At 49.7% G+C, this 24,741-nt stretch overlaps 2 protein-coding genes across 7 annotated transcripts; one reads left to right on the top strand and one right to left on the bottom strand.

The window, feature by feature from the left end:
- Positions 1–68: 68 nt before the first annotated feature.
- DDX55 (DEAD-box helicase 55) lies at positions 69–14,117 on the top strand. The gene is made up of 14 exons (XM_019467657.2): positions 69–233; positions 2,977–3,027; positions 3,122–3,208; positions 4,042–4,133; positions 4,213–4,275; positions 6,498–6,647; positions 7,181–7,370; positions 8,962–9,044; positions 9,762–9,893; positions 10,646–10,738; positions 11,365–11,479; positions 11,915–12,083; positions 12,893–13,185; positions 13,378–14,117. The coding sequence occupies exons 1-14, from the start codon at positions 126–128 to the stop codon at positions 13,552–13,554; spliced, it is 1,803 nt and encodes a 600-aa protein (XP_019323202.2). The 5' UTR covers positions 69–125; the 3' UTR covers positions 13,555–14,117.
- EIF2B1 (eukaryotic translation initiation factor 2B subunit alpha) lies at positions 1,460–24,728 on the bottom strand. Of its 6 annotated transcripts, none has more exons than XM_053901943.1 (10): positions 24,577–24,728; positions 23,441–23,542; positions 21,524–21,660; positions 21,306–21,422; positions 19,514–19,630; positions 18,691–18,755; positions 17,409–17,484; positions 16,004–16,129; positions 15,034–15,244; positions 1,460–1,753 (listed from the first exon to the last, which is right to left on the bottom strand). In XM_053901943.1, exons 1-9 carry the CDS (start codon positions 24,587–24,589, stop codon positions 15,080–15,082), a joined length of 918 nt encoding a protein of 305 aa, XP_053757918.1. In that variant the 5' UTR covers positions 24,590–24,728; the 3' UTR covers positions 1,460–1,753; positions 15,034–15,079. The 6 variants fall into 6 exon arrangements, 5 of the variants coding, with proteins under 5 accessions (XP_053757918.1, XP_053757919.1, XP_053757915.1 ...); XM_053901944.1 differs by lacking the exon at positions 1,460–1,753 and adding an exon at positions 8,906–9,208; XR_008422094.1 differs by lacking the exon at positions 1,460–1,753 and adding an exon at positions 14,218–14,844 and having other exon boundaries at positions 15,025–15,244.
- Between the last annotated feature and the right edge of the window lie 13 nt (positions 24,729–24,741).

The raw sequence follows: 24,741 nt of genomic DNA, 5'->3' as shown, positions 1-24,741 counted from the left end.
TTTGCTGCCGGAGTTCGGTTCCCGGCCGTCCCGAGGGCTTCCGGAAGCGGAAGTGCTCGCTGGCGGCGCCCAGGCGGCATCCCGGCGGCGGCGGCGGCGGCGGCGGCGGCGGCCGGGCGCGCGCTATGGAGCACGTGACGGAGGGCTCCTGGGAGTCGCTGCCGATGCGGCTGCACCCGCGGGTGCTGGGTGCGCTGCGGGAGCTGGGCTTCCCGTACATGACGCCGGTGCAGGTACCCGGTGCTGCCGGGCGGAGAAGGGTCCTCCGTGTGCCGGGGGCAGACGGGGAAAGGGAGGCTCTGAGCGGGCCAGGCCCCCCGGTAGTCGGACGCGGCCGGTGGGTGTGAGCTTTAGGTCTCGCGTCTTGGACCCGTCGCCCTTGGGGCGACAGGCGGTCCACACTCGGGGGCTGCCGAGCTGGTTAATGACCCTGGCAGGCAGGGGCGGCAGCGCACCTGTGCCAGGGCCCTACCCTCCTCCGTCCTTCGAGTGCCGGGGCCCAAGTGCCTGCTGCATCCCGGCCCCGCCCCCTCTAGCTGTGAGATCCGGGGCAGGTGACCTAACCTCTCTATGCTTTTGTGCTTTTTTCCTTCTCTGTAAAACGAGGCAAGTAATTACCTGTCTCATACGGTCGTTGTGGGACTTAACACAGGACGGTGTCGGGCACATTATGGGAGCTCAGTAAATACTACCTGCGGTTGTTATTTTGTGGACTAAGTGAAGGGTCCTGGCCCAATTTATTTATTTACTCAAAGAAGGATTTATTGAGGACTTACTACTATGTATCAGGTACTTTTCTAGGCTCTGGGGATTTTGCTGTGTTGTTCTCCAGTCATGGGCCTTATTTTCTTACGCAGGGGAGGGAGAAAGGAGTAGAAGAATAAAGGCATTTGAGTTGGTGGAAAGTGTTACTAAGGGACAAAAACACACTGATGTAACAGTGACAATAAAGTACAGGATAGGAGGAAAGGTGGAGTGTGAGAGAGGGCCTCTCTGAAGGTGTCACTGAGCAGATACCTGAATAATTGAGAAGGAGCTGGCTGTGGGGTGATTGGGGGCGGCAAGAGATGCAAATGCCCTGGGGCTAGACTTGGCCTGGGAGGTACAGAAAGAAGGCATCTGGCTGGGGCATCGGAAGTGCTGCAAGAGACGAGCAAAGCAGGGTCTACGTTGTGCAGGGTCTTGGAAGAGTCTGTATTATGTTTAAGTGCATAGGAAGCCATCCTAATGGGAAGCTAGGTAGGAAGGGAAGGGAGGTGACTGCTGTGCAGGGAGTGGACCAGAGAGCAAAGAGGCCAGGGGGCCAGTGTCACGTGAGAGAGGATGGTGGCTTGGAGTAGAGAGGAAGCCGTGGATGTCGAGAAGTGAAATTTGAGATAGCTTTGGGTTTGTTGGACCAGATGTAGGGATGACAAAAGACAGGAATCTAGAAGGTGTCTGAGGGTTTTGTCTTCAGTACTCGGTGGATGGTGGTACCGTTTATTGAGATGAGGAGGGTTGGGAGAGGTAGCCCGGTTCCGAAGGAAATTGACGAGTTTTGTTTTGAAATACTGAGTCGAGCTGTCCATAAGATCCTTGGGAACGATGTCAGGAAAGCTGGAGATAAAGCTTGGGAGTGCTGTGCACCCAGCCTTGGGAATGTAGACTCCGTCTCTGCCATCAGTGGTGATGATCAGGGTCTGTGCTAGTCAGTAGACGCATGTGGCCGTTGAACACTCGAAATACGGTGAGTCCAAACTGAGAGGTGCTCCAGCTGTAAAAAGTAGAACGGATTTTGAAGACTTGGCATGAAAAACGAATGGCACATATCTCATTAGTTAATTTTTGAAATACTCATTACGGGGGTGCCTGGGTGCCTCACTCGGTTAAGTGTCTGACTCTTGATACCTGCTCAGGTCATGATCCCAGGGTTGGGGGATTGAGCCCCAGGTCTGGCTCTGTGCTAGGTGTGGAGCCTGCTTGGGATTCTTTCTCCCCCGCTCTGTCTTTCTGCCCCTCCCTCGCTCGTGCTCTCTCTCCCTCTCAAGATAAATTTAAGAAAAGGTAAAATATTCATTACATGTTGAAGTGACACTAGTTTGGATCTATTGGGTTACATAAAATATATTAGTAAAATTCATTTTACGTATTTCGTTTTCGTTTTGTGCCTACCAGGAAATTAGAAACCGTGTATGTGGGTCGCATCATGTTTCTTCTGGACGTCAGTAGTCTAGAGCAGTTTCTCAGTCTCGGCACCACTGATATTTAGACTGGCTAATTCTTTGTTGTGGGGAACCGTCGTGGGCCTTGTCGGCTGTTTAACAGCCTCCCTGGCCTCTGCCCACTAGATGCCAGTAGTGCGCCCTCCTGTCTCTGGGTTTTGACAACCAGAAATGTCTCCAGGTATTGCCAAATGTTCCCCGAGGGCATGGGAATCATCCGGGTCGAGAACCCCTTTCACAGAGGTCATTAGAAAAGTCCTGCGTGTGCTGTGATGGGTAAGCTCAGGCCCTGGGGACCAGGAGTGGAGTCCCGGAGGGGATGACCTCAAAGCTGAGGGCTTTGGGTTTGGCCACTGGTTGCTGAAACCACAGGACGAGGTTTCTCACAAAACCTAGAGGTTCTCTGTGGTGTTTCACGTGAGAGGGTTGATTTGAACCGTTGTTGGTTTTTTGACCTGAGAGCCGGAAGGGACCCTGAAACTCAGTGTCTTCAAACCCTTCCTGGTCCAGAGAGGAAAGGAGGTGAGGCAGGGCTAGAATCCAGGACTCCCGAATCCCAGCTCCGCTTGCTGTCCCCTCCACGCTGTCTGTGTAGACGCCGCTGCTGTGTTGCCTCTGAGCCAGCCCCGCTGGGGTGCCTGTGGGGACTCTGCTGAGAGCCTGCATCGTGGTGGGGTCCAGTGTGACGCCGGCCACCTGCTGGGTTCCTAGGGCTTTTGGCCACCTCCGTGGAGGCTGGCATTCTCTAACCGGTGCTTTGCATCTCTCTCTCCAGTCTGCAACCATCCCTCTGTTCATGAAAAATAAAGATGTCGCTGCAGAGGCGGTAAGTACCTTGTGCAAATGCAGCCCGCCCTCCCGTTTTCCCTCCAGCATGAACCGTGAGGAAAAGCCAACCAAACTTCCTCCCTCTTTGGCAGGTCACGGGTAGTGGCAAAACACTCGCTTTTGTCATTCCCATCCTGGAGATTCTTCTGAGAAGGGAAGAGAAGTTAAAAAAGCATCAGGTGAGGATAGCCATGTGGCTGGTTTTTCACTCGGTCATCGTAGAGTTCACGGTTGCGAGAAGCTGGCCAGAAGGTTGAAGAGAAAGGAGATCCGTCTTCTTTATTTGCAGATTCTGGATTTGTGAATTTGCCTGCCTGTTAAGATTTATTTGTGGCTGCCCAAATCAGTACTTCACTGTTTTCTTGCTCATTCATGAATTTGTGCAGAGCAGCAAAAAATCTGCATCACGTGATGTGCAGGTTCCCAGCTGAGTCTGAGCGGGGCAACGCTCCGCCGCCTTGTTTCAGCTCTCAGACTATCCAGAGATGTCTTTCTCCCAGTCTATTTACTGCTGTGATTTTTGCATTTTTGCTGGTGATTTGAATGTTTAAGACGGCCTCAGGCATGGCGCCAAAGCACTGTCGAGTGTTCCTGGGCACAAGAAGGCTGGGATGGCCCTTCTGGAGAAAGTACCTGTGTTAGAGCAGCTTCCTTCAGGCACGAGTTCCGGTGCTGCTGGCTGTGAATTCAGTGTTGGTAAACCAACTATCTCTTATTTGAGGTGTCTTTAAACAGAAACACGCATACAACCAGCTTATGTACTGATTGACAAAACACGACCATATAACTGTGCCTTTCCCCCAGGAGCAGCGTCTCAGTGTTTGCTAAGTCCGTGCTGTGAATGTTGCGAACTGACTGTAATTCAGAGCAGTAATTGACCGGATGCTGAAGAAGCCCGGGAAATGCTGTTCCTCTGGGGACCCTGCTCTGTGAAGTGGAGGGTCCTGGCGTGTGTGTTCAGCTGTGTGACCCTGGGCACTGCTGATTGTGTCCTTTCCCCCCACCTGGGCAGGTGGGAGCCTTAATCATCACACCGACGCGAGAGCTGGCTATTCAGATAGACGAGGTCCTAGCACATTTCACGAAGCCCTTCCCACAGTTCAGGTAAGTTGGATGCAGCGTCCCCGTCCGCCATGGGCGGTTATTTTGCCTGACCTGCTCAAAGACCTGTTTCTTGTTTTAGCCAGATTCTCTGGATCGGAGGCAGGAATCCTGGAGAAGATGTTGAAAGGTTTAAGGAGCAAGGGTAAGTTTGCTTGCTTCTGCTCCTTTTCTTGCTTGTTTTTGGCATTGAACCCAAGAGGAAGCCATGCATGGTCTGGGCCTAACTGGGAGCACTTCCGTCAGCAGCTCCCTCTCCCCCAAAAGTTTCATTCTTCGGGCCAACCTCCCATTTTGCCTGCTGGCTCCTTCCCATAAGGCCCGGATGAGCCTTTCCCTTTCAGTGAGTCTTACCCCTGCAGAGGAGAAGCGAGGTCAGGGTATGGCCCCTACTCTCCCCAGGCCGGCTCTATGGGACGTCAGGCCCTTGTTCTCACTGTGGGCTCTCTAAGTGGTGTCATCCCACCCTTGGTGGTCACTGACCTTGCCCTGAGCTCAGACCTGCAGCCTCTTCTCTGCCTGGCGTCTCCTGGGCATCTCCCAGCTGTTGCAAACGTGTCTAAAATGGGTGCTTTTTATCCCCAAACCTGCACCTCACCTGGAGTTTCCCGGTCACCTGTCCCCCCTGCGCTTCTCCCATGGTCACCTGTCCCCCTTGCGCTTCTCCCACGGTCATCTGTCCCCCCCCCCCCCCCACGCTTCTCCGAAGGTCTGGGAGTTGGCCTTCCTGCCTCACTGTCCCCTCCATCACCTCCCCACCCAGTAACCATCACCGGATCCTTTGCATTTTCTCTCCAGAGCACACATCTCTAACCCTTTGCTTTTCTCGCTCGCCACATCTTCCGCTCTGATCTAAACCACCTTGTCTCCTGGGCTCTTGCAGTGCGTTTCTGCTCTGTGTTTCTACTCTTGCCTTCTTATAATCCACTCTCCACAGAGCAACCGAAGTGGCCTTTTCAGAATGCCTGTCTGATCATGTGACTCACTGAAAACTCTTTAATGGCTTCTGGCCCTTAGGCAGGATTCTAATGTTTGTAAGGGGCTTGCGAGGCCACCATTCTCCACTGCCACCGCCTTCCCATGCGCTTGCTGCTGCACAGACCCGGCTTTCTTCTAGGCCACTGCATGGGCCAGGCTCCCCGAGTCCCCAGCCAGGCTCTGGAGGTCAGCATTGCATCTTTAGAGCCTAGCACAGTGCTGAGCACACACAGGTGTTTAATGAACAGATGAATGTTTGAGTACGTGGTGGCCATCAGCCCTTTGAATCTTTTTCAGTCCCACCATGAATAAGGTTTATAATGAGCAGTGGTAGGTTTTGTGGCCAATTTGTTCGAGAATCTTAATGACGAGGAACTGCTTCTGTCGAGCTATACCACGAGATGGTTTTCAGTAGGGGTCACAGAGTCAAGTTCCTGCAGGGGTCAGAGGATAATATCAGCGTGTGAAAGGGTTGGGGTGGGGACTGGCAGGAACTGCCCAGTACACGCTTGAGTGCTCGTCGCTAGCTGATAGTTGCCTTGCAGGAATCTGGGCTCAAGTATTACCAGATTTTGAATTAAAAAAACACAATGTGGAATTCCAGATTCTTACATGTTGGCTCCAGACTTTGTTAACCAATGGCATGTGATTCACATTAAAAACAACAACAAACTTCTTTGGGTGCCTGGCTGGCTTAGTTGGTGGAGCCTGCAACTCTTGATCTTAGGGTTGTGGGTTCGAATTCCCATGTTGGGTGTGGATATTACTTAAAAATAAAATCTTAAAAAACACACACACAAAAAACCAAAAAGACTTCTTGCAGGTCAGAAAGGTTGGGGCTGCATTTGGCCTTTCGTCTGAGGTTGTGATCTTTACATAAAGTTCTAATTCTGTTAAAATTCTCATTTTATAGATGAGTTAGCTGAGGCTGAAAGTGGTTGAATAACTTGTTTTAGGTAATGGGTCAGCAGACCTTTTATGTAAAGGAACAGAGGGTAAATATTTTAGGTTTGTGGACCACAGGGTTTGTCACAAGTATTCAGCTCCACTCTTGTGGCGTGAAAGCCACCAGAGACAATACGTGAAGGGATAGGCATGCTGTGTGCCAGCGAGGCGTCACAAAAACAGGTACAGGCCCGATGTGGCCGATGGGCTGGCCTCTGCTGACCCCGCCCTGGGTTTTGGCTCTGAACCTGATCTGCCTCCCTCACTGCCTCCCTCACGGCCCCAAGCTTTGCTGCTCTGAGCCCTGTCCTCCCTCTCAGGGCCTCACCTCCCTTCCCTGGAACTTCCACGACTTCTGAGGGGGGGTATATAACGCTTGGGATTTGGGATCACAGATATTCCCAAGATCCAGAGAGTGTGGTAAACATTACTGTGTTTTCAAAGTGGGAACATCATTGTGGCCACTCCAGGCCGTTTGGAGGACATGTTCCGGAGGAAGGCAGAGGGCTTGGATTTGGCCAGCTGTGTGAGGTCCCTCGACGTCCTGGTGTTGGATGAGGCAGACAGACTTCTGGACATGGGGTTTGAGGCAAGGTACCGGACTGTGGGCTTCGTTGGCTTCGGGCGATACTGGGCGAAAAGGAGAGCAAATTGGAATTCCTTTACCACCCTGTGACTGCCTTTATCGGCCTCCTCTGAATTTCAGATTATTAGGTGGTTTGATCCTTCAGAGTCTGCCACACAGCTGAAATTCCAGTTCTACTTAAGATGCATTTTCCTTCGTGATTTCTTTGAAAGTTCATGCGTGTGTTTTAAACAGCATTTTTGGGATATGATTCATCTGTTCTACAATTCACCTATTTCAGATGTACGATTTAATGGTTTTTAGTCTCAAAAGTTTTGTCTTTGTTCTCTCCTTTTAACTGCTCCACTTGATAGCAGTATAATTATGTGTTCATATTGGAGAAAACTTGAAAAAAATGAGGGTATAGTCTCATCCCCTGGTAATGTCTACTGTGAACACTGTAATGCTTTCTCTTCCTGTCTTAAAATATGTTTAGTGTTATCAAGTGGTGTTGTTGATTATGCTGATAAACGAGGGGTTGAGTTTGAGCCCTCTTTTTTAGCATAAATACCATCCTGGAGTTTTTGCCAAAGCAGAGGAGAACAGGCCTTTTCTCCGCCACTCAGACACAGGAGGTGGAGAGCCTGGTGAGAGCGGGGCTCCGGAACCCCGTGCGGATCTCGGTGAAGGAGAAGGGCGTGGCGGCCAGCAGCACCCAGAAAACTCCTTCCCGCCTGAAGAACTACTACATGGTGCGCACTGGGCGTTCTCCTTACTGATTCCTGCAGTTCAGTCCTAATGCTGCCTGGGGTCTAAGGTACTTCGTGGCACTGCCTCTAGGGCAACTGCCCGGAAGGTGGGGTTGAAATCAGGCAGGCTCACCAGGTGGGGGGTGATCCTCACTGCTGGCGTTTCTGGGCCGGGCTGGTCAAGTCAGGAGGCCGGCCTTTCCCAGGCAGAGGGCGTGGTCCGTAGGTTCTGTGGCGTGTGGTCAGGATGGGTGCCAGGGCAAGGCCGGCCAGTTGCACATCTTGGCTTTGCCCTCACTCACGAGACTAGATGCACTTACCGTACCAGGGAGGCTGCAGCGCTACCCACGTCACAGGTTGTGGCGAGGATGGATTTATTATCAGTACAGATGAAGGTTATTCGGCCAGTGCTCAGTACAAGTAACTACCAATAAACGGTAGCTTTGGGCACCCACTGTGGCTGGCGCCGCATTCTGCCAGCTCGTGTTCACTTCCGTGGCTGCATGTCGAGGTACCTGAGTGTGTGAGGAGAAACGCCAAACTGAGGATTTGGTTTTCATAAAAATAGGGGGGATGCGTACAGATGGGTTTAAATGTCTCTAATTTAGGGGCCTGCATGGAGCGCTCGATTATGTTAAGAGAGACTGGAGTCTGTCTCCATGGTGGTCTTTCCAGTTTTGTACATTCCTTCTGGAAACCTGTGTTCATCTTAGAGCCGTGATTTCTGAACGCGGGGATATATCAGAATCTCTTGGGGGCTCTTAAATAATAGGGATTCTTACGTCCAGTCCTAGACCCACTGAATCTGTATGCTGTGCCCAAGAATCTGCACTAACAAAAATCTACCCTGAGGGCACTTGAGTGGCTCAGTCAGTTAAGCGTCTGACTCTTGATTTTGGCTCAGGTCATGATCGCACGGGGTCCTTGCGGCGGGCAACGCGCTGAAAGCACAGAACCTGCTCGGGATTCTCTTTCTTCCTGTCTTTCTGCCCCTCCCCCGCTCACACTCACCGTGTCTGTCTGTCTCTCTCAAAATAAGTAAACACTAAAAAAACACTGTACCCTAAAGGGGTACCTGGCTGGCTCAGTCGGTAGAGCGTGCAGCTCTTGATCTCGGGGTTATGAGTTAAAGCCACATTGTTGGGCGTAGAGCTTACTTAAAAAAAAAAAAATCTTCTCTGGAGATGGTCTTATAGCTGGTGTGATCCCTGTCTGTATGCTGGGATTTGGGGACAACTGCATTAAAAGATTTTTGTAAGTAATCCCTACACCCAACGTGGGGCTTCAACTCACAACCCTGAGATCAAGAGTCGCATGCTGTACCCACTGAGCCAGCCAGGTGCCCCTGGGGATGATTGCGTTAGATGACTGTGTCTCTCAGTTACACGACCTTGTGACTTATATGTGTCAGCAGCGCATACTGATATCTATTCTGAGCTCGGTAGGCTGATTAACATACTGATAGAAGTGTGTTCTATTCATGGAGGAAATCAAGAGTCCTTAACATTTAGGGCTGAAACTGGAAATAGCTATGGAGGTTATTATTGTCAATAAATTTGTTTTTATTTTATTGGTTTTCCTTCTTATTTTGCAGGTATGTAAGGCAGATGAGAAATTTAACCAGCTGGTACATTTTCTTCGAAACCATAAGCAGGAAAAGCACCTGATTTTCTTCAGGTAATCCTTCTGGATGCTGTGGTGGGAGAATCTGGGGCTCAGTCACATCCAGAATATTTAGGTACATGTAGCTCTAAGGTTTGGAATTCTCTCAGGAATGTTTTTGGCCGCAAATAGCTGAAAACCCAACTTTTGTGGCTCGAACAGGAGGCATTATTTTTCTCCTGTAGAAAGAAGTCCAGAGGTTAGGCAGGTCCCGACACTGGGTTAGATCTCTGGAGTGTCGAGGTCAGTGTTTCTGCAACCGTCCTGGCCTTTTGTTCTGTCTGTCCGTCACTGTCCTGTCCGCTGTCCTGCGTGCCCTGAAAGCGGATAGAGGAGGAAAGGCAGAGGAAGGTGGAAGGGTATCCTTCACATCCAAGCTTTCTTAGAATCCCCTCCTCCCTAGCTGACTCGGGCTTTCATTTTATGGGCCGAAGGTGGGCCCCTCGGCAGCCGCTCACCTCGAGAGGCAGGGGAACTGAGTGTGCAGCTGTCCCAGCCTCGTTAGAGGGCGGGGAGGGAGGAGGTGGCTGCTGGGACTGGCGTTGGAGCGGCCAGCTCAGGGTCTGCCACGGTGGGGTTTGTTTCGGTGTCAGAACTCCAGAGGGTTTCGGATTTAGAGCTCAATGTGGATGATGCTGGTAGCCATTCTCCCAAAAGGGATTGGGATTGCTTGCCGCCTCCCTCCCGGCCCCGGGTGGTCGACGACGCTGAGCCCGGTCTCCCCTCCCGCAGCACCTGCGCCTGTGTGGAATACTATGGAAAGGCCCTGGAATCCCTGGTGAAGGGTGTGAAGATCATGTGCATTCACGGGAAGATGAAACATAAGCGTAACAAGATCTTCATGGAGTTCCGCAAATTGCAAAGGTGGGTTAGCTGCCGCGGAGGTCACCCTCGGCTGGGGCTGTTCTCTTGGCCTGGGATCCTCTCTTCTGCCCTGTGTAGCCCAGGGCCCCTGTCCTCGTCCTGACCCGTCATGCTGTGCTGCACTGACCTCCTTAGGTATCACGAGCTTGCCCGTGAGGTGTCTTAGCTCTGTAAGAACAGGGACCTGAGTGTTGTGTGCCCTCCTGGATTCCCCGGTGTATGGCCTGGCACCCGGCCATGGGTTCTCATAACTCGGGCGGGTGGAGAGCGGATGGGAGCTATTCACTGAAGCCTCGTGGGTTGTCCTTGGGTGACTGCATGGGGGACACTCGCATCTCTTGGTCACCGTAATTGACTCTGTGTGTATAAGTAACATTTTGCTGCTTTTCTTAACCATTGAGCCTCCTGGCTGGTTTTTTTTTCCCGGTTGTGTTGTTAACAGTACTCTTCTAGGCAGAGAGAGAGAGAACGGACTGTTGCACTTCAGGATTACACTCAGCAGGTTTTTCTTTTCAAATAAAAGTATGCTAATCAAAAATCCTTTCACTGTCTCCTCCCTCCCTCCCTCCTGTTTTGGTTGGGAATTTGTGAATTCCTAGATATTCTTAGGAGGAAGAAAAAGTCAAAATGTTGTTACCAAATGCTTCTGTGAGAGATTCAGGAACCTGTGTGTTACTGTCCCTGTCATCATCAAGGCCAGTACAGACTGATGGTGATCTCCTTACTCAGAACAGTGTTTTCTCATTTTCTAGTGGGATTTTAGTGTGCACAGATGTCATGGCCCGAGGAATAGATATTCCTGAAGTAAACTGGGTTTTGCAGTACGACCCTCCCAGCAGCGCAAGGTACAGTGTGACAGAATGTTACCCTCTCTGGGGAATCGGGCCCCACGAATCCCGAGGAAGATACACATAATGATGTTCATCAGAATGTTGCTTTAAATAGCAAAAACGGGCGAACAGGTGAACCGTCACTGGCATGTCAAATAGTGATGCCATATTATGCAGCATTTCAGGTTATTTTCACATACTTTTTAAAGTTCTTGCATGAATGGACGTGATAGAATGTTTAAAGGAAAATAATACTTAACACTGCATGTGAAAGTTTCAGTTTTTCTCCCAAACATAGAAAAATGCGGGTGAACAGAACTCCTGAGCCATAATAGTTGTTACTTCTTGGTGGAGGGCTTACATAAGGCCTCTGTTCTCTTCTCTACTTTTGCCTCCCAATTTTCTACTAGGACTGTATCATCAGCTGGGCGTAAGTGCAACAGTTTTCTAGTTCACAGAAATCCTGTCCTTACAGGATCCTTACAGAATCCTGTCTGGTTTGCAGTCTGTTTGACTGCCAGCTCTGGTATTTCTGACACTGGCGAGGGGTAGGGTTGGGACTGAGCCGTGGGGTCTGGCGGCCCTGTGCCTGCACCCTGCCGTTCTCACTTGGTGATCACGTTCCCACCCTGTGTTCACAGTGCCTTTGTGCATCGCTGTGGCCGCACAGCCCGCATCGGCCACGGTGGCAGTGCGCTCGTGTTCCTCCTTCCCATGGAAGAGTCATACGTCAGTTTCCTTGAAATTAACCAAAAAGTAAGTGGTCTTTTTCCATATACAATGCCCAGTGACAGTGACGGGATGGATGCCTAGTAAATTTGTTTTTGGGCACGTGGTCCGGAACTTAGCTTAGGGGTGGCAAGCCTGGTGACGTGAGTGCAGGGACCTGGCTGGCTTAAAGGCTGTGGGGCGGCACCACCCCCCGTTAGGATGGCACACACTGCTCGGCTCCAGCTGAACACAGACCTAGTGTTGGATGCTTTCCACCAGAAATCAGGATTGTTATGTAAAATCGATTTTAAAGTTTTCTTTACAAAATTTCAGACCGAATAAAACACTTGCGAATTTGGGCTTCTAGGCCTCTGATTAAAGATTACCATGAATTGTTTTGCCTCTGGCTTTATTGGCACTGGCTCTGATGGGGGTGAGGGGATCCCAGCCAGAGGAGGTGAGCATGTTGTCTGTGTGCAGTGCCCCCTGCAGGAGATGCAACTCCAGAAAAACACAGGAGACCTCCTTCCAAAGCTCAAGTCCATGGCCCTGGCTGACAGAGCCGTGTTTGAAAAGGGCATGAAAGCCTTTGTGTCCTACGTCCAGGCATATGCCAAGCACGAATGCGGCCTCATCTTCAGATTAAAGGGTAAGTTGGACTGCACTTAATTGTGTCTCCTTCAGCATTATTACAAATGTGATGGCCTCACAAGTATTACAAATGTGAAATTGCTTTGTTTTACACAAACCTTTAGGCATATACAGGGTTAATATTTTCTGAACATTTAAAAGGAAGTTTTCTGGGGCGCCTGGGTGGCTCCGTCGGTTAAACATCCGACTTTGGCTCAGGTCACGATCTTGCAGTTTTTGAGTTTGAGCCCGGCGTTGGGCTCTGTGCTAACAGCTCAGAGCCTGGAGCCTGCTTCAGATTCTGTGTTCCCTCTATCTCTGCCCCTCCCCCACTCGTGCTCTGTCTCTCAAAAATAAACATTGAAAAAAGTTAAAAAGAAACAAAAGGAAGTCTTCCTAGGGTTTGCTAGACAGAATAAACTGGCTGCTGAATATTCCTTTCCGCTAAAACTGTAACTTTAATCCTAATTAAAATGGACCCCTTAGATCATTTGGATAGAAAACAGTTACATTGGGGGTGCCTGGGTGGCTCAGTTGGTTAAGCGTTTGACTTCAGCTCAGGTCATGATCTTGTGGTGCACGAGTTCAAGCCCCATGTTGGGCTCCGTGCTAACAGCTCAGAGCCTGGAACCTGCTTCAGATTCTGTGTCTCCCTCTCTCTGCCCCTCCCCTGCTTGTGCTCTGCCTCTCTCTCTCAAAAATAAATAAAAACATTAAAAAAAACCCAAAAAAACTAAACCAGTTGCATTGTTAGGCATCTTCCTTGGGTTGGTGCTTATAATCAATCCTATTTTGGGTGTGCTAACTCTGATATTTTGGTTTAATTAGATCTTGATTTTGCTAGTCTTGCTCGAGGGTTTGCCCTGCTGAGGATGCCCAAGATGCCAGAACTGAGAGGAAAGCAGTTTCCAGATTTTGTGCCTGCAGATGTTAATACAGACACCATTCCATTCAAAGATAAAATCAGAGAGAAGCAAAGGCAGAAGCTACTAGAGCAACAGAGAAAAGAGAAAAGAGAAAATGAAGGGAGAAAAAAATTCATAAAAAATAAAGCTTGGTCAAAGCAGAAGGCCAAAAAGGAGAAGAAGAAGAAAATGAATGAAAAAAGGAAGAGGGAAGAGGTACGGTGTGTTTTCTGTCTCAAACACCCAGCTGAGAATTCTGAATGAATTTTATCAAAATAATGTCTTTTAGTAGGAATTGTGTGCGGCTCCCCTATCCTTCTGTCCTGTTGTGAGTTGGGTGAGAGTGTGTTGTTGCTGGTGGGAACACGTTGCTGAGGAATTTGGTGGTTTGTTGGTCTCTATCCTTAGGGTTCTGATATCGAAGACGAGGACATGGAGGAACTTCTTAATGACACGAGGCTCTTGAGAAAGTTTAAGAAAGGCAAGATTACTGAAGAAGAGTTTGAGAAGGGGTTGTTGGCAAGCGGCAAGAGAACAGTCACCACAGCAGACGTGGGGATCCCCGCCTGGGAACCTGACTGCTGACCCCGGCTTTGGGGAGCGTGGGAGAGTGCAGGGAATGCGGCCAGTGGGCCCGGCACGGCTCACATCTGCTTTCGCTACGTGTCGGAACTTCACATCCAAGAAAGCTGTTCAGACTTGGGGGGTGGGGGGTTTTACACTCGTGGATGTTGTATTAAAACCACACCGGCCTTTAAGTGTAACGGAAGAGCGTAACTGTCGGAGTGTAAATAACAGATGTCAATATTTATTTTGATGGGTCGCCTATAAATTAAAGCTCATTTTTCTGTGGCTATTTTATACTTAACTTTCTAACAAAGATACTGAGGTAGACTTGATTTTTGGCTTTTTAAGGTTCCTTAGTGTTTTCGGGCATCTGAGCTTCCTGGGTGTCCTTTCCCCTGGACTTTCGTTATCTCTTTCAGGGGTTGTACAAAACACCGGCATGGGGTTGCTGATGTTGCTGGGGTTCTTTTCAAAGAATAGTCCTCACCGCTGTTTTATGGGGGAGTATCTGAAAAACTAAAGAAGCAAATCCTAATCTGGGAAAAAAATATGCCTCGTGTTGAATAAATTATTTCCTTCCATCTGACTGTCTTGGGTGTGTGACTGAAGCTGCAGAGGCCTCACCGAGATGGCCAGGACCTTTGGGCCTCGGGTAGCTCTCAGTACTGATGCAACACCGTCTCAAAACCCTTCATAGAATTTATTTGAAAAGATGCTCGATTTGTCCCCAAGTACAATTTTAAAAAGCTGTTCAGGCACAAACAACATCTAAAGGAGATTCACATCTTTCACAGATGCAGAATTTCAGCTTCTAAACGTTCTGGAAGGTCTTCATACGTGATGAGCCATATAGGATGCTCCTGCTAAATGCCGTTTCTGCCTTCCTCGGGTTCTCTTGCTGGTTTCCATTCTGTCTGCCCCCAGACCGACGAGGGGATGGCAGTCCCTGGCTCGTGTTCACCGCTGGAAGCCTGATGGGAACTGAACACGGTTTCTAGCCTTTCTCACGAGGCGCCGTACGTCATGTGTGTCCCGGGCAGCTGTTAGTTCCTGAAGGGGCGCCTGGCTGCACAGGAAGGCCTGCATCTCTTTGATGCTTATAGCAAATCAGTCTGGAGTGCAGGGAAGAAGGGAGGTGGGCTTGGGCAGGTCTTTCACTGGATAAGTAGCCAGTAATCTAATTTGTATTTCTGGAAGGTGCCTGGAAACCACGAGCGCAATTCAGGTTGGGTTTTACGGGAACTATGAACACATTTTAGATGGGGCTGAAATGAATAAACAATTCTTGAAGTTTTAGATCTTTAGTCTGTAAGTCTTCACCAAAAAAAAAAAAATTCCGTTTTAGGGGTGCCTGGCAGGCTCAGTTGGTGGGGCACACCACTCCTGGTCTTGGAGTTGTGAGTTCGAGCCCCACGTTGGGTGTAGAGATTACTTACACATAAAATCTTAAAAACGTAGTTTCTGCCCGACTCACCAAGGGGTCAAGAGGCTACTCACCCCGCCCCAAGTGCCTCAGCTGCGCCAGCAGGGAAGGGTCCAGCGGTCACAGATACAACTTGATAAGCTCGTCGCTGACCGCTGAGGGTGTCAACACCCCCAGGTCTGTAAAGAGCAGTGTTATCAAGGAAGGAGGCGTGTAGTCCACCCACGGGTGCTCCTCTTTGAGATCCTGTTCGGTCTGCAGAGACTTCAGGGTATCTGCCTTATACTGAGGAGAGAGAAAGCGTGCGTCGGTCTCCCCCACGAGGGGCTCAGAACCGGCGTGGGCGTGGCCGAGCAGCCGGTGCGCTACCGTCTGAAGGAGCGCCCCGAAAACGCGAGAAGCCGGCTGCGCAGCGCCCTGGTGAGGAGGGCGGAGTTGCAGGGGTGAGCCAGAGGGGGCGGCCTACTGGCCACCAGCCTCATCTAACGAAAACCCAAACCGCGTCTGCCCTCACTGGGGGTGCTGGCTTCATTTCTCGAAACCTCTCGCGATAACAACTCACACCGTTTACACAGACCTTACTTTGTGCCCAGCACGTGCTGAGCTTTTCTCCTGGGTCACCTCCCAACTGTCGTAACGCTGCCAGATGGCACTTGCACCTCGTTTCACAGGTAACTGAAGTTCAGGGCGGAAAACGAGAGCATGTGCCCCAGGTCACATGGTTGTAAGTGGTGGAGACGGGAGCCGAGCCTGGACTCAACCATCCGCTCTCCCTGCCTCCTTACAGCCCCTTCACACGTGTGTCAGAGAGACCGAGAGACAGAAATTCTGGGGACAAACGGATCTCTCTGACTCTGAGTTCAACCAACAACTGATCTTTGCATCCGAGGTGTCGGAGAATGTGACGGGAGGACAGTAGCTTACGGAAACACTCTTACAGTGCTTTTTCCCCAAAGGTTTCAGCTTAGACTCAGATACCCCTTCAAATAGGTAAAAACAACAACAACAACAACAACAACAACAACAACAACAACAAACTCTTGCCTTAAACTTATCTGGGACATCTTGCTGGTTTAGCGGGAAGAGCCGTACAAACTTGAAACTTTCTGCAACCACATAAAAAGGCTTGTTCTGTGCTTTGGCGCACACGGCCATCTGGTTGGTTCCAATCTGGAGAGTCAGAGAAAACGTAGAAGGATGAGATCTTATGGCACATTTGGAGGTGTGTGATATATTACATAATGCATGTAATTCTGGCTTTGGAATTAAAGATCTTTTAAACAAAGATGACAGCATAGGGGCCCGCGAGTGGCTCCGTCGGCCGAGTGTCCGACTTTGGCGCAGGTCACGATCTCGTGCTTTGTGGGTTCGAGCCCCGTGTAGGGCTCTCTGCTGTCAGTGCAGAGCCTGCCTCAGATCCTCTGTCCCCCTCTCTCTATCCCCCTCCCCGACTCATGCACGCTCTCTCTCAAAAATAAGTGTTAAAAGAAAGAAAAAGACGACAACATAGACATGTCTCCAAAGATGCACAAAGAGTCAGACGCACACCCCAAAGATGCTCAAGGTCTTCAGTCCTTAGGCAAACACAAGTCAAAACCACCATGAGATGCTACTTCACGCCCACTGGGGCGGCTAGAATAAAAAAACAAAACACAAGTGTTGGCAAGGACGGAGAGAAGCTGGAATCCTTGCACGTTGCGGAGGAGAAGGCGAAATGGCGCGGCTGCCGTGAAGAGTCTGGTGGGTCCTCGAGAAGCTGAACGGAGAATTACCGTATGACCCGGAAATTCCATCGTAGGTATGTACCGGACGGAACTGAAAACAGGAACTCAAACGGATGATTGTGCACCTGCGTTCGTAGTGACATTATTCCCAAGAGCTGAAACGTAGAGACAACTCAAGTGGACGTGAACAGGTGGATAAGCAAACGTGGTCTGCGCACCGACGGGACGTTACGCAGCCGTGAAGGAGGACGAAGCGCTGACACCCGCTACAATACAGACGCTTGGAAAACATCACGCCAAGTGAGGCCACGCCTCCAAGCCGTACGCGTGAAACCTTTATGTCCCATATGTTTCACCACACAGCGCGTGGAACAAATTATGAAATCCTTCCATGTTAAGCAACGGATAGAGAAATGTTACCACCACGCTACACCGATGTCCAATATGCCCAATTGGAAAACAAGCAGCCAAACCCAATTCCAATTAAAACATGTTCTGAGAAAAGATGAACTGCATTCTCATGGTTTACAAAGATCAAAGACAGGTGACCAAACTCTGGCCGCTCCAGTGGCCCCGGGGGACCGGGAAACCGTCTGATGCAATGGTCAAGTCTGCAGGCTAAACAGGACTGGATGAGGGAACCGTAACACCCGATGCCGCCAGCAGGTAGGTTGGCGACCTCTCCAAGCCCGGAGCAAGGAACCGTGGAGAAGCGATGTTCTCACCTTGTTAATGATGCCCCCGTTTTCAACAACCCCTTCAGCCCCAACTATGACAAGATCCGCTTTCTCCATGATGTAGCTGAAGAAATGAAAAAAAAAAATAATTGCTCTATTTTCTTGGCTGCTGTTAGCATCCTCACCTACCGACATTAATATTCCATTTTCAGCACACTAAGCCCCTCTCATAACAACTTTCTTCAGAAGAGCACCTCGCCCGAGACACACCCTTGGCACTCTTACTAGTTCTGCCACCACGGGGCGTGGAAACCCGCCGTGATCACACCCCCCACGGTAAAACGTGCACCGCACGCTGCCACCCAGCGCACATACACGTATGGGGGCGGTAACTGACCCAGGACTGATTCTCACTATGTGTGTGCCACTCGATTTTCTGATCTAATTCAATACGAACAGAACAACAATTTTAAAATCTGTGGTGGTCTGAAATTGGAAGAAAAGGTTATGTAATTCAAGAATCTTTCTGGGGCGCCTGGGTGGCTCGCTCGGTTAAGCCTCAGTCTTCAGCTCAGGTCATGATCTCACGGCTCGGGAGTTCGAGCCCCACGTCGGGGACAGCGCAGAGCCTGGAGCCTGCTTCCGATTCTGGGTCTCCCTCTCTCTCTCTGCCCCTCCCCTGCTTGCGTTCTCTCTCTCTCTCAAAAAGAAAGAAACGTTAAAAAAAAATGTTTTTTAAATGAAAAAAAAATTTATAAAAAAACCCCTTTCAGGTAGGGTGAAGGTCAATTTATCTTTGACAATGTACAATTATGTACAGTTCCTCAAAATGCTTACTTTGAACGCATTCTTAATTGCCTTAACCATCTGCCTTATGTGTTTTCTTTCCAAGAGATTATCAGTCCTGTTTTCTTTTGTGAGGTACCCTGTCAGTGCTCAGAATGTGTCCTTAGTTTTAAAAGTGAAGTTGCACGGGTAAGTCAAAGAAGCCCCGAGGGCCACTGAGGACAGCCTACCCCTGCTGAAGAGGGAGCACTGATTACGTGTGCTGGCCTTAACCCAACCTTTGCACCTTGTTCTTAAAGTGCACCCTAAGACTACATAAGCGACTCCCACTCTCCACAACTTTCTACAGCTCTGTCTTCTGCATGTACTATCAAGACTTTATCATGAACTTGCTGGTCTCATGCAGCCATCAATTCAGAAGCAGCACATTGCCCAATGCAGTTTTATGAATGGGACGCAAACCTTCAATCAGGAAACCCTGCTCCAAGCCAACCCCGAGGGTGGGTGAGGAAAAGTAACTGTGGTCAGGAAGACAGGAACTTACCCAACAGCAGCATCTAGGACCACAGTGACAGGGACGTTGAGGTGGCAGAGAGCTTTGGCCATTTTCTTACTGGAAAATGACATTTTGAGAACATTAGAGAGTCCAAGAAAGTCCCATAGTGCGTATGATGAATCACTTAATTTGGACAACACATCACATTGGCTTGAAACGCCGCTCATATTCACGGATTAAGGGGCACATCCCAAGATTCTGGACTAAGGAAACAAGAATTTGGGTTCTTTAGAAGAAAGTATGTTTTACGAAAACTACATTCTTGGGGACTCTGAGTAGGAGATACAAATGCAGAAAAAAAAGGACTAAGTTTTTCCTCTAATTATCTTCTGGAGAGAGATGTGAATCATCTACTCCTTGATACAAATCTTTCCGCAGACGTATTTGGTTGCTGTTCCTTTGATCTGACTACTAAATAAAAACCCTGGATCCCGTACCATGGCCGACTGCAATTTCACAGGATTTTCCCTCAGGGACAAGGAACAGGCACAGGCGAAGGCAATGCTGACTAACTGGCATACGGCGGGGGGGGCGTGTTCTGGGTCTTCCTACACGGGTGTGAATCCTCAGTTTGCTCTTTAAAGTGACTGCTAGGGGCCCATCGGTGGCTCAGTTGTTAAACATCCAACTCTTGACTTCAGCTCAGGTCACGATCTCACAGTTCATGAGTTCGAGCCCTCTGTCGGGCTTTGTGCTCACGGTGTGGAGCCTGCTTGGGATTTTCTCTCTCTCCCAAAATAAATAAACACTAAAAAAAAAAAAAAAAAAAAAGAAAAAAGACTGCTCGGCACATAACCAAATGGAACGATACTTGCCCTGATAAATCAGGCTGTGACTCTGTAATGTACACCTTGAAACGCTTCTTAGCCGCCACTGCTGCCTCCAAAACTCTCAGGACCACTCTGGAGTAGGCGTGAGTTAATATTCGCTGTGGACCGAGAAAGCTCTGTCAAAAGGGCAAGCTCTGCAGTGATCACCCACGCTCTCTGCCCCTCTAATGCACGTTCCAGGCACCCTGAGGCTTCCCTGTACCCTTTCCCACAAGTCAACTGTAGGTGGAGAGGAGATCTTTGATGGCACATGTATCGTGGGCCCTCTCTTGCCACAGCAAGTGCGGGAGGGTGGAGCCTCCGTGTGTGGCTCACAAGACACAAGTCTTTCTATCTGAAGGTTCTGTTAAGTTCCTTTGGGCCGGTTTTCCCATTTCTAAGGCTCGGTTTGCACACTCAGGCCCGCAGGCACCAGGCAGGTCGCATGAAGACATGCTTGGGTGGGGCCAGCGGCAAAGAGGAGAGACCAAGCTCCAACGGGGTCACAACGGGCCTCCTGTTGCCAGATCATCGATTTTTCTTGAAAATCCAAGACTTAAGCGTTGGCTAATTTTTTTTAGTTTATAGATACTACTTGGGGTAAACACAACCCATTTGTGGACCGGATACAATGTACAGACGCTCGCTTAACCTGTGTTCTAGGCAACAGACTACACGGTTCTGTATATGCGAAAGGGAAGGATATAGCACCGTAGCTCTTTTCTGGGCCTCCTGAGAGCCTGTAAGAAATAGAGCTTCTCAGCCCCCCAAGACCTACTGAATCAGAATCTGCATTGAGTAAGATCCCCAGGTGGTTCATCCGCAAAGTGAAATGTGGGCAGCTCTGCTCTGAATTTAGTCTAAATCAGCACGGATGCAGGTGGGTATCACACCTTCCAACACACCAGAGCAAACGAAACCTGCCGAATACTGAGTGCGGGGGGCAGTCTGGCGGGAGGAGAAGGCCTCAGCGAGAGGCAGTTGTAATCTTGCCTCCACTCAAGCAAAAGCGGCTTTGTTTGCAACCGGCGTTTGTACAAACTCTACTCGCTGCTATTACATCGTTTACTGAATAACACACTTCAAAGGTTGGGAAGGGGATAATAAAACCGAGGACAAGATTTCAGAGTCAAAATGCAAGTAAATGATTTTATGGTCCGTGGAGGCTTGGCTGGCAGAAGAGGGACGCCGTGGGAGAGACGTCATCAAAGTTTTACTGCCCCTTTGCCGGGGACTGGCTTAACCTGCAGCTCCTGTCCTCGCTCAACCTATACCTGGCAGCTCTGTGTCTCTGAAACAGCACTGGAAACGAACTCACGGACATTATCGCAAGCTAGTGCTAACCTTCACCTTCACCTTCACATCAGGATGACCCAGTGCCAAGAGCTGTTATGTGTGGACTGAATTTTGATTTAGTACACATCCAGTAATGAAAATGCTTCTTTGGCGAGACATCCTATTAAAATCAAAGAATCATCCGTGCTCTCCCAGGGTTTTTCTCCACCTGTTTAACAGGACGGCCTCTGTAACCACATTTACACATTTGTGTAGTGCTTGCTGTGTGCCAGGCATAGTACAGAGTCCTTCGATCATCTCAGTACCTCCTCCCACAACAGCCTGCTGAGGTAGGTGCTGTTACTACCTTTATTTAACATGAGAAAACTGCAGCACAGAGAGGTTAAGTAACTTGTCCAAGGTGAGACAGCAAGTAAGTGGCACGGAGGGATGTTACCCCAGGAGTCTAACTCCAAGATCCTTGCTCCCAATTACCACACACCACGGAAATCTACTCACCGCCCCATCTTTGATGAAAGTATGGCACAGATCTGCAATTTTACTTCTCGATAGGGATATTCTCCTGAGAAAAAGTTCTCCCCGCTCAATCATGATCTTTTTACATTTAGAGTAATCCTGGGAAAAAAGGAGCAGAATGAGGGGAAGGGCAAGATCCAGGAGAGTATTTGCAGCCAAACAAAGAAGGAGAAAGGTAACCCAAGGAGGGCAGTGCTTACCGAGTATTCCAAGGAGGTGAGGCTAATAAAGCGTAGGAAGAGCTCCCCGCCTGAGGACACGGCCACAGAGGAGTCCACGCCACACAGGGTTTCTATGGCACTGGTGAGGTTTGCTCTCAGGCCCTGGATGGTCTCCCCTGGATTGATCACACGAGGAAGGCGATGTTCGTTTAAGTATCACAGCCCCTTGGTGTGTCTGTGATTCATTCACTTATTCAACCAGTGTTTCCCGAACGCATCCCGTATGCTAGAAACACATCGGTGAGCAGACGGACAGGGTCCCTGCTCTGATGGGACTCCCTCTCTAGTGGAAGAGGCAGACGGTAAACAAACACACAAAGAAACACACAAGTTACAGACCCAACAAGGACAGAGAAAAGCAGAATGATGAGAAAGGTGGGGCTACTTTGGAAAGAGCTAAGAGGGATGGCCCCTGGAATGGAGGCCACTGAAACTGAGACCTGAGTAAGAAAAGATCCAGCCACATAAAGAGCCAGCAGGAAAGGTTACAGGTGCAGACTCTAACCACAAAGACCCTGAGATGGGGACAAACTTGACAGGACAGAGAGAGGCCGCCAGGGCTGAAGCACAGTCTAGTGAGGGATGGCCTGGAAGGAACGTAAGCAGAAGTGGCAGATGAGGTGTGCGAGGCGGTTCAGGCAGGGCTTAGGTGTTTGCGTGTTACTGCAGGTACAATGGGAAGACTCCAGAGGTCATCTTAGACACACGTCTCTAGGCCAGCCCTTCACATGGAAGAAGGCACTTTATTGTTGTTACTTTGCTTATACAAGATATCATGTTATACCAAGAAACTTACATGTAGGATGCCTGAATTAGGTGATCACAATGAGTGACACTCATACTAAAATTTATTCTGTAGCATTCTTTGTAGCAACTGCACAAATTCTGGCATATGACAGAAACTCAATAAACACTTATAAAGCTGAGCTATTGCTATGATTTAAGCTTCATGGTTGACTTGTTACAACATGGTCACTCTTGGAGAGCCTGGGTGGTTCAGTGAAGCGTCTAATTTCGGCTTATGTCATGATCTCAGAGTTCATGGGTTCAAGGCCCGCATTGGGCTCCACGCTGGTGGTGTAGCATCTGCTTGGGCTTTTCTCTCCTCCCTCGGCCCCCACCCCCTTTCAAAATAAATAACTATATTAGAAACAAACAAACAAAAAACATGGTCACTCTTGGGGCGCCTGGGTGGCGCAGTCGGTTAAGCGTCCGACTTCAGACAGGTCACGATCTCGCGGTCTGTGAGTTCGAGCCCCGCGTCAGGCTCTGGGCTGATGGCTCAGAGCCTGGAGCCTGTTTCCGATTCTGTGTCTCCCTCTCTCTCTGCCCCTCCCCCGTTCATGCTCTGTCTCTCTCTGTCCCAAAAATAAATAAAAAACGTTGAAAAAAAAAAAATTAAAAAAAAAAAACAAAAAAAACATGGTCACTCTTGATTCAAAGTTCATCTCACTTCTGAAAGGGGACCCATTTAATGATGACTGGAGGGCTCTCTCCAGGTTAAAAGGAAGACTGAGGGGAGCCTGGGTGGCTCAGTCAGTTAAGTGTCCGACTCTGGCTCAGGTCATGATCTCAAGCCTCATGAGTTTGAGCCCCGCATCGGGCTCTGTGCTGACAGCCGGGAGCCTGGAACTTGCTTCAGATTCTGTGTCTCCCTCTCTCTCTGCCCCTCCCCCCCCGCCCCCTCCCCCACTCTCCTTCTCTCTCTCTCTCTCTCTCTCTCTCTCTCTCAAAATAAATAAATGTTAAAACAAAATGAAGACTGAAATGAAGGAGAAGCTGGGCTTGGAGCTGCAGCACCTTATGAAGGCCACACACATTTTCACTTTCTACCCTTCTAACAGTCATTACAAGACTTTCCCAACACCCAAAGTGTTCGAATCCGACCCTCTTCACCTTTATCTCTCTTCAAGAATTCCAGCAAAGTCCGGATGGCGGCTACTGCTGAGGCCATGTCAGGATCTTCCTTCATCTGGGACTTAAAATATTCAATTAGCTCTGGGAAGGGACAAAAAAAGCAATTCATCAAACTCATTTAGCAGGATGTAAGAGCAGAGAGGTTTTCACTTAGAAGCAAACTAATTCTAAAAAGACTTTCTTTTCAGGATGTTTGGCTTCAGGGGCATTATAAATGTTGATGGGAATACACTTTAGTATTTACAAGCTCTCTTTCTCGTTTTGAGAAAGCTATCCGTTCATAACAGCATAAAATTGAAGCACCACCAAATGATAGTGGAAGGTCATCCTCCCTCTTGACCTGGACTCCACATCGTGGGAGAATCCCAGAGTCAACCTCTCCAGACAGTCTATGCTAATTCAAGCCTGTTCACCTGCTTACATATATACATGTATATGTAGAGGTCCATCCCCCCCTTATTTTCTTAAATGATAAGTATCATACATGTTAGTTTCCTCTTGTACCTCACTTAGTAAAACACCTTGATAACCACTAGACCTGCACATCAAATATGCCTTTCAAAAAAATTCCAGGGGCGCCTGGTGGCTCAGTGGGTGAAGCGTGGGACTTCCGCTCCGGTCATGATCTCACTGTTGAGTTCCAGCCCTGCACCCGGCTCTGTGCTGACAGCTCAGAGCCCGGAGCCTGCTTCGGATTCTGTGTGTCCCTCTCTCTCTGCCCTTCCCCTGCTCACGCTCTGTCTCTCTCTCAAGAAAATAAACATTAAAAAAAATCCAGTACTAGATCCAATAAAGCAGGAAATCTTATATTTTACATATGAAGAAATCAAGACTGGGGTCGAGACCTGCACCTCTGGCCCAAGTGTCCCTTTTTCGGAGGAGGGCACTGGAAACTGTCGGGAGAGGAAGGCCTGGGATACCCTAGGGACCCAGCCCCTGGATACAGGGGCCGCGAGAGTGATTTAGTTGCCACTAGAAGCAGCGCATCCAGACGAGCAGCCTAAGCTTGGAAAGGGACTTCTCGCAGAGCGCAGCCTGGGCGTGCGAGGTGGAGGGACCCCTGCGTGGCTCCGCTTTAAGCCCAGCAGGCCCCGGCCCTGCCCGGCCCGACTTACCCTTGTCGTCCATGGTGCCCTCCGGACCGCGGAGCCCGAGGGGACCGGGGCCGCCCGCGCTGCCGGGAAGCGTCCCCCGACCGGTGTGGCTCGCAGCCGCAGACACGGTCAGCGCGCAGCCCGACTCCACACTCCACTTCCGGCGCTTTGGGGGCGGGGCCGTGG

Source organism: Panthera pardus, unplaced genomic scaffold (assembly GCF_024362965.1).
Source record: "Panthera pardus isolate Hobbes unplaced genomic scaffold, ASM2436296v1 HiC_scaffold_15, whole genome shotgun sequence".
Taxonomy (NCBI): domain Eukaryota; kingdom Metazoa; phylum Chordata; class Mammalia; order Carnivora; family Felidae; genus Panthera; species Panthera pardus.
This window is presented reverse-complemented; position numbering and strand designations above follow the sequence as displayed.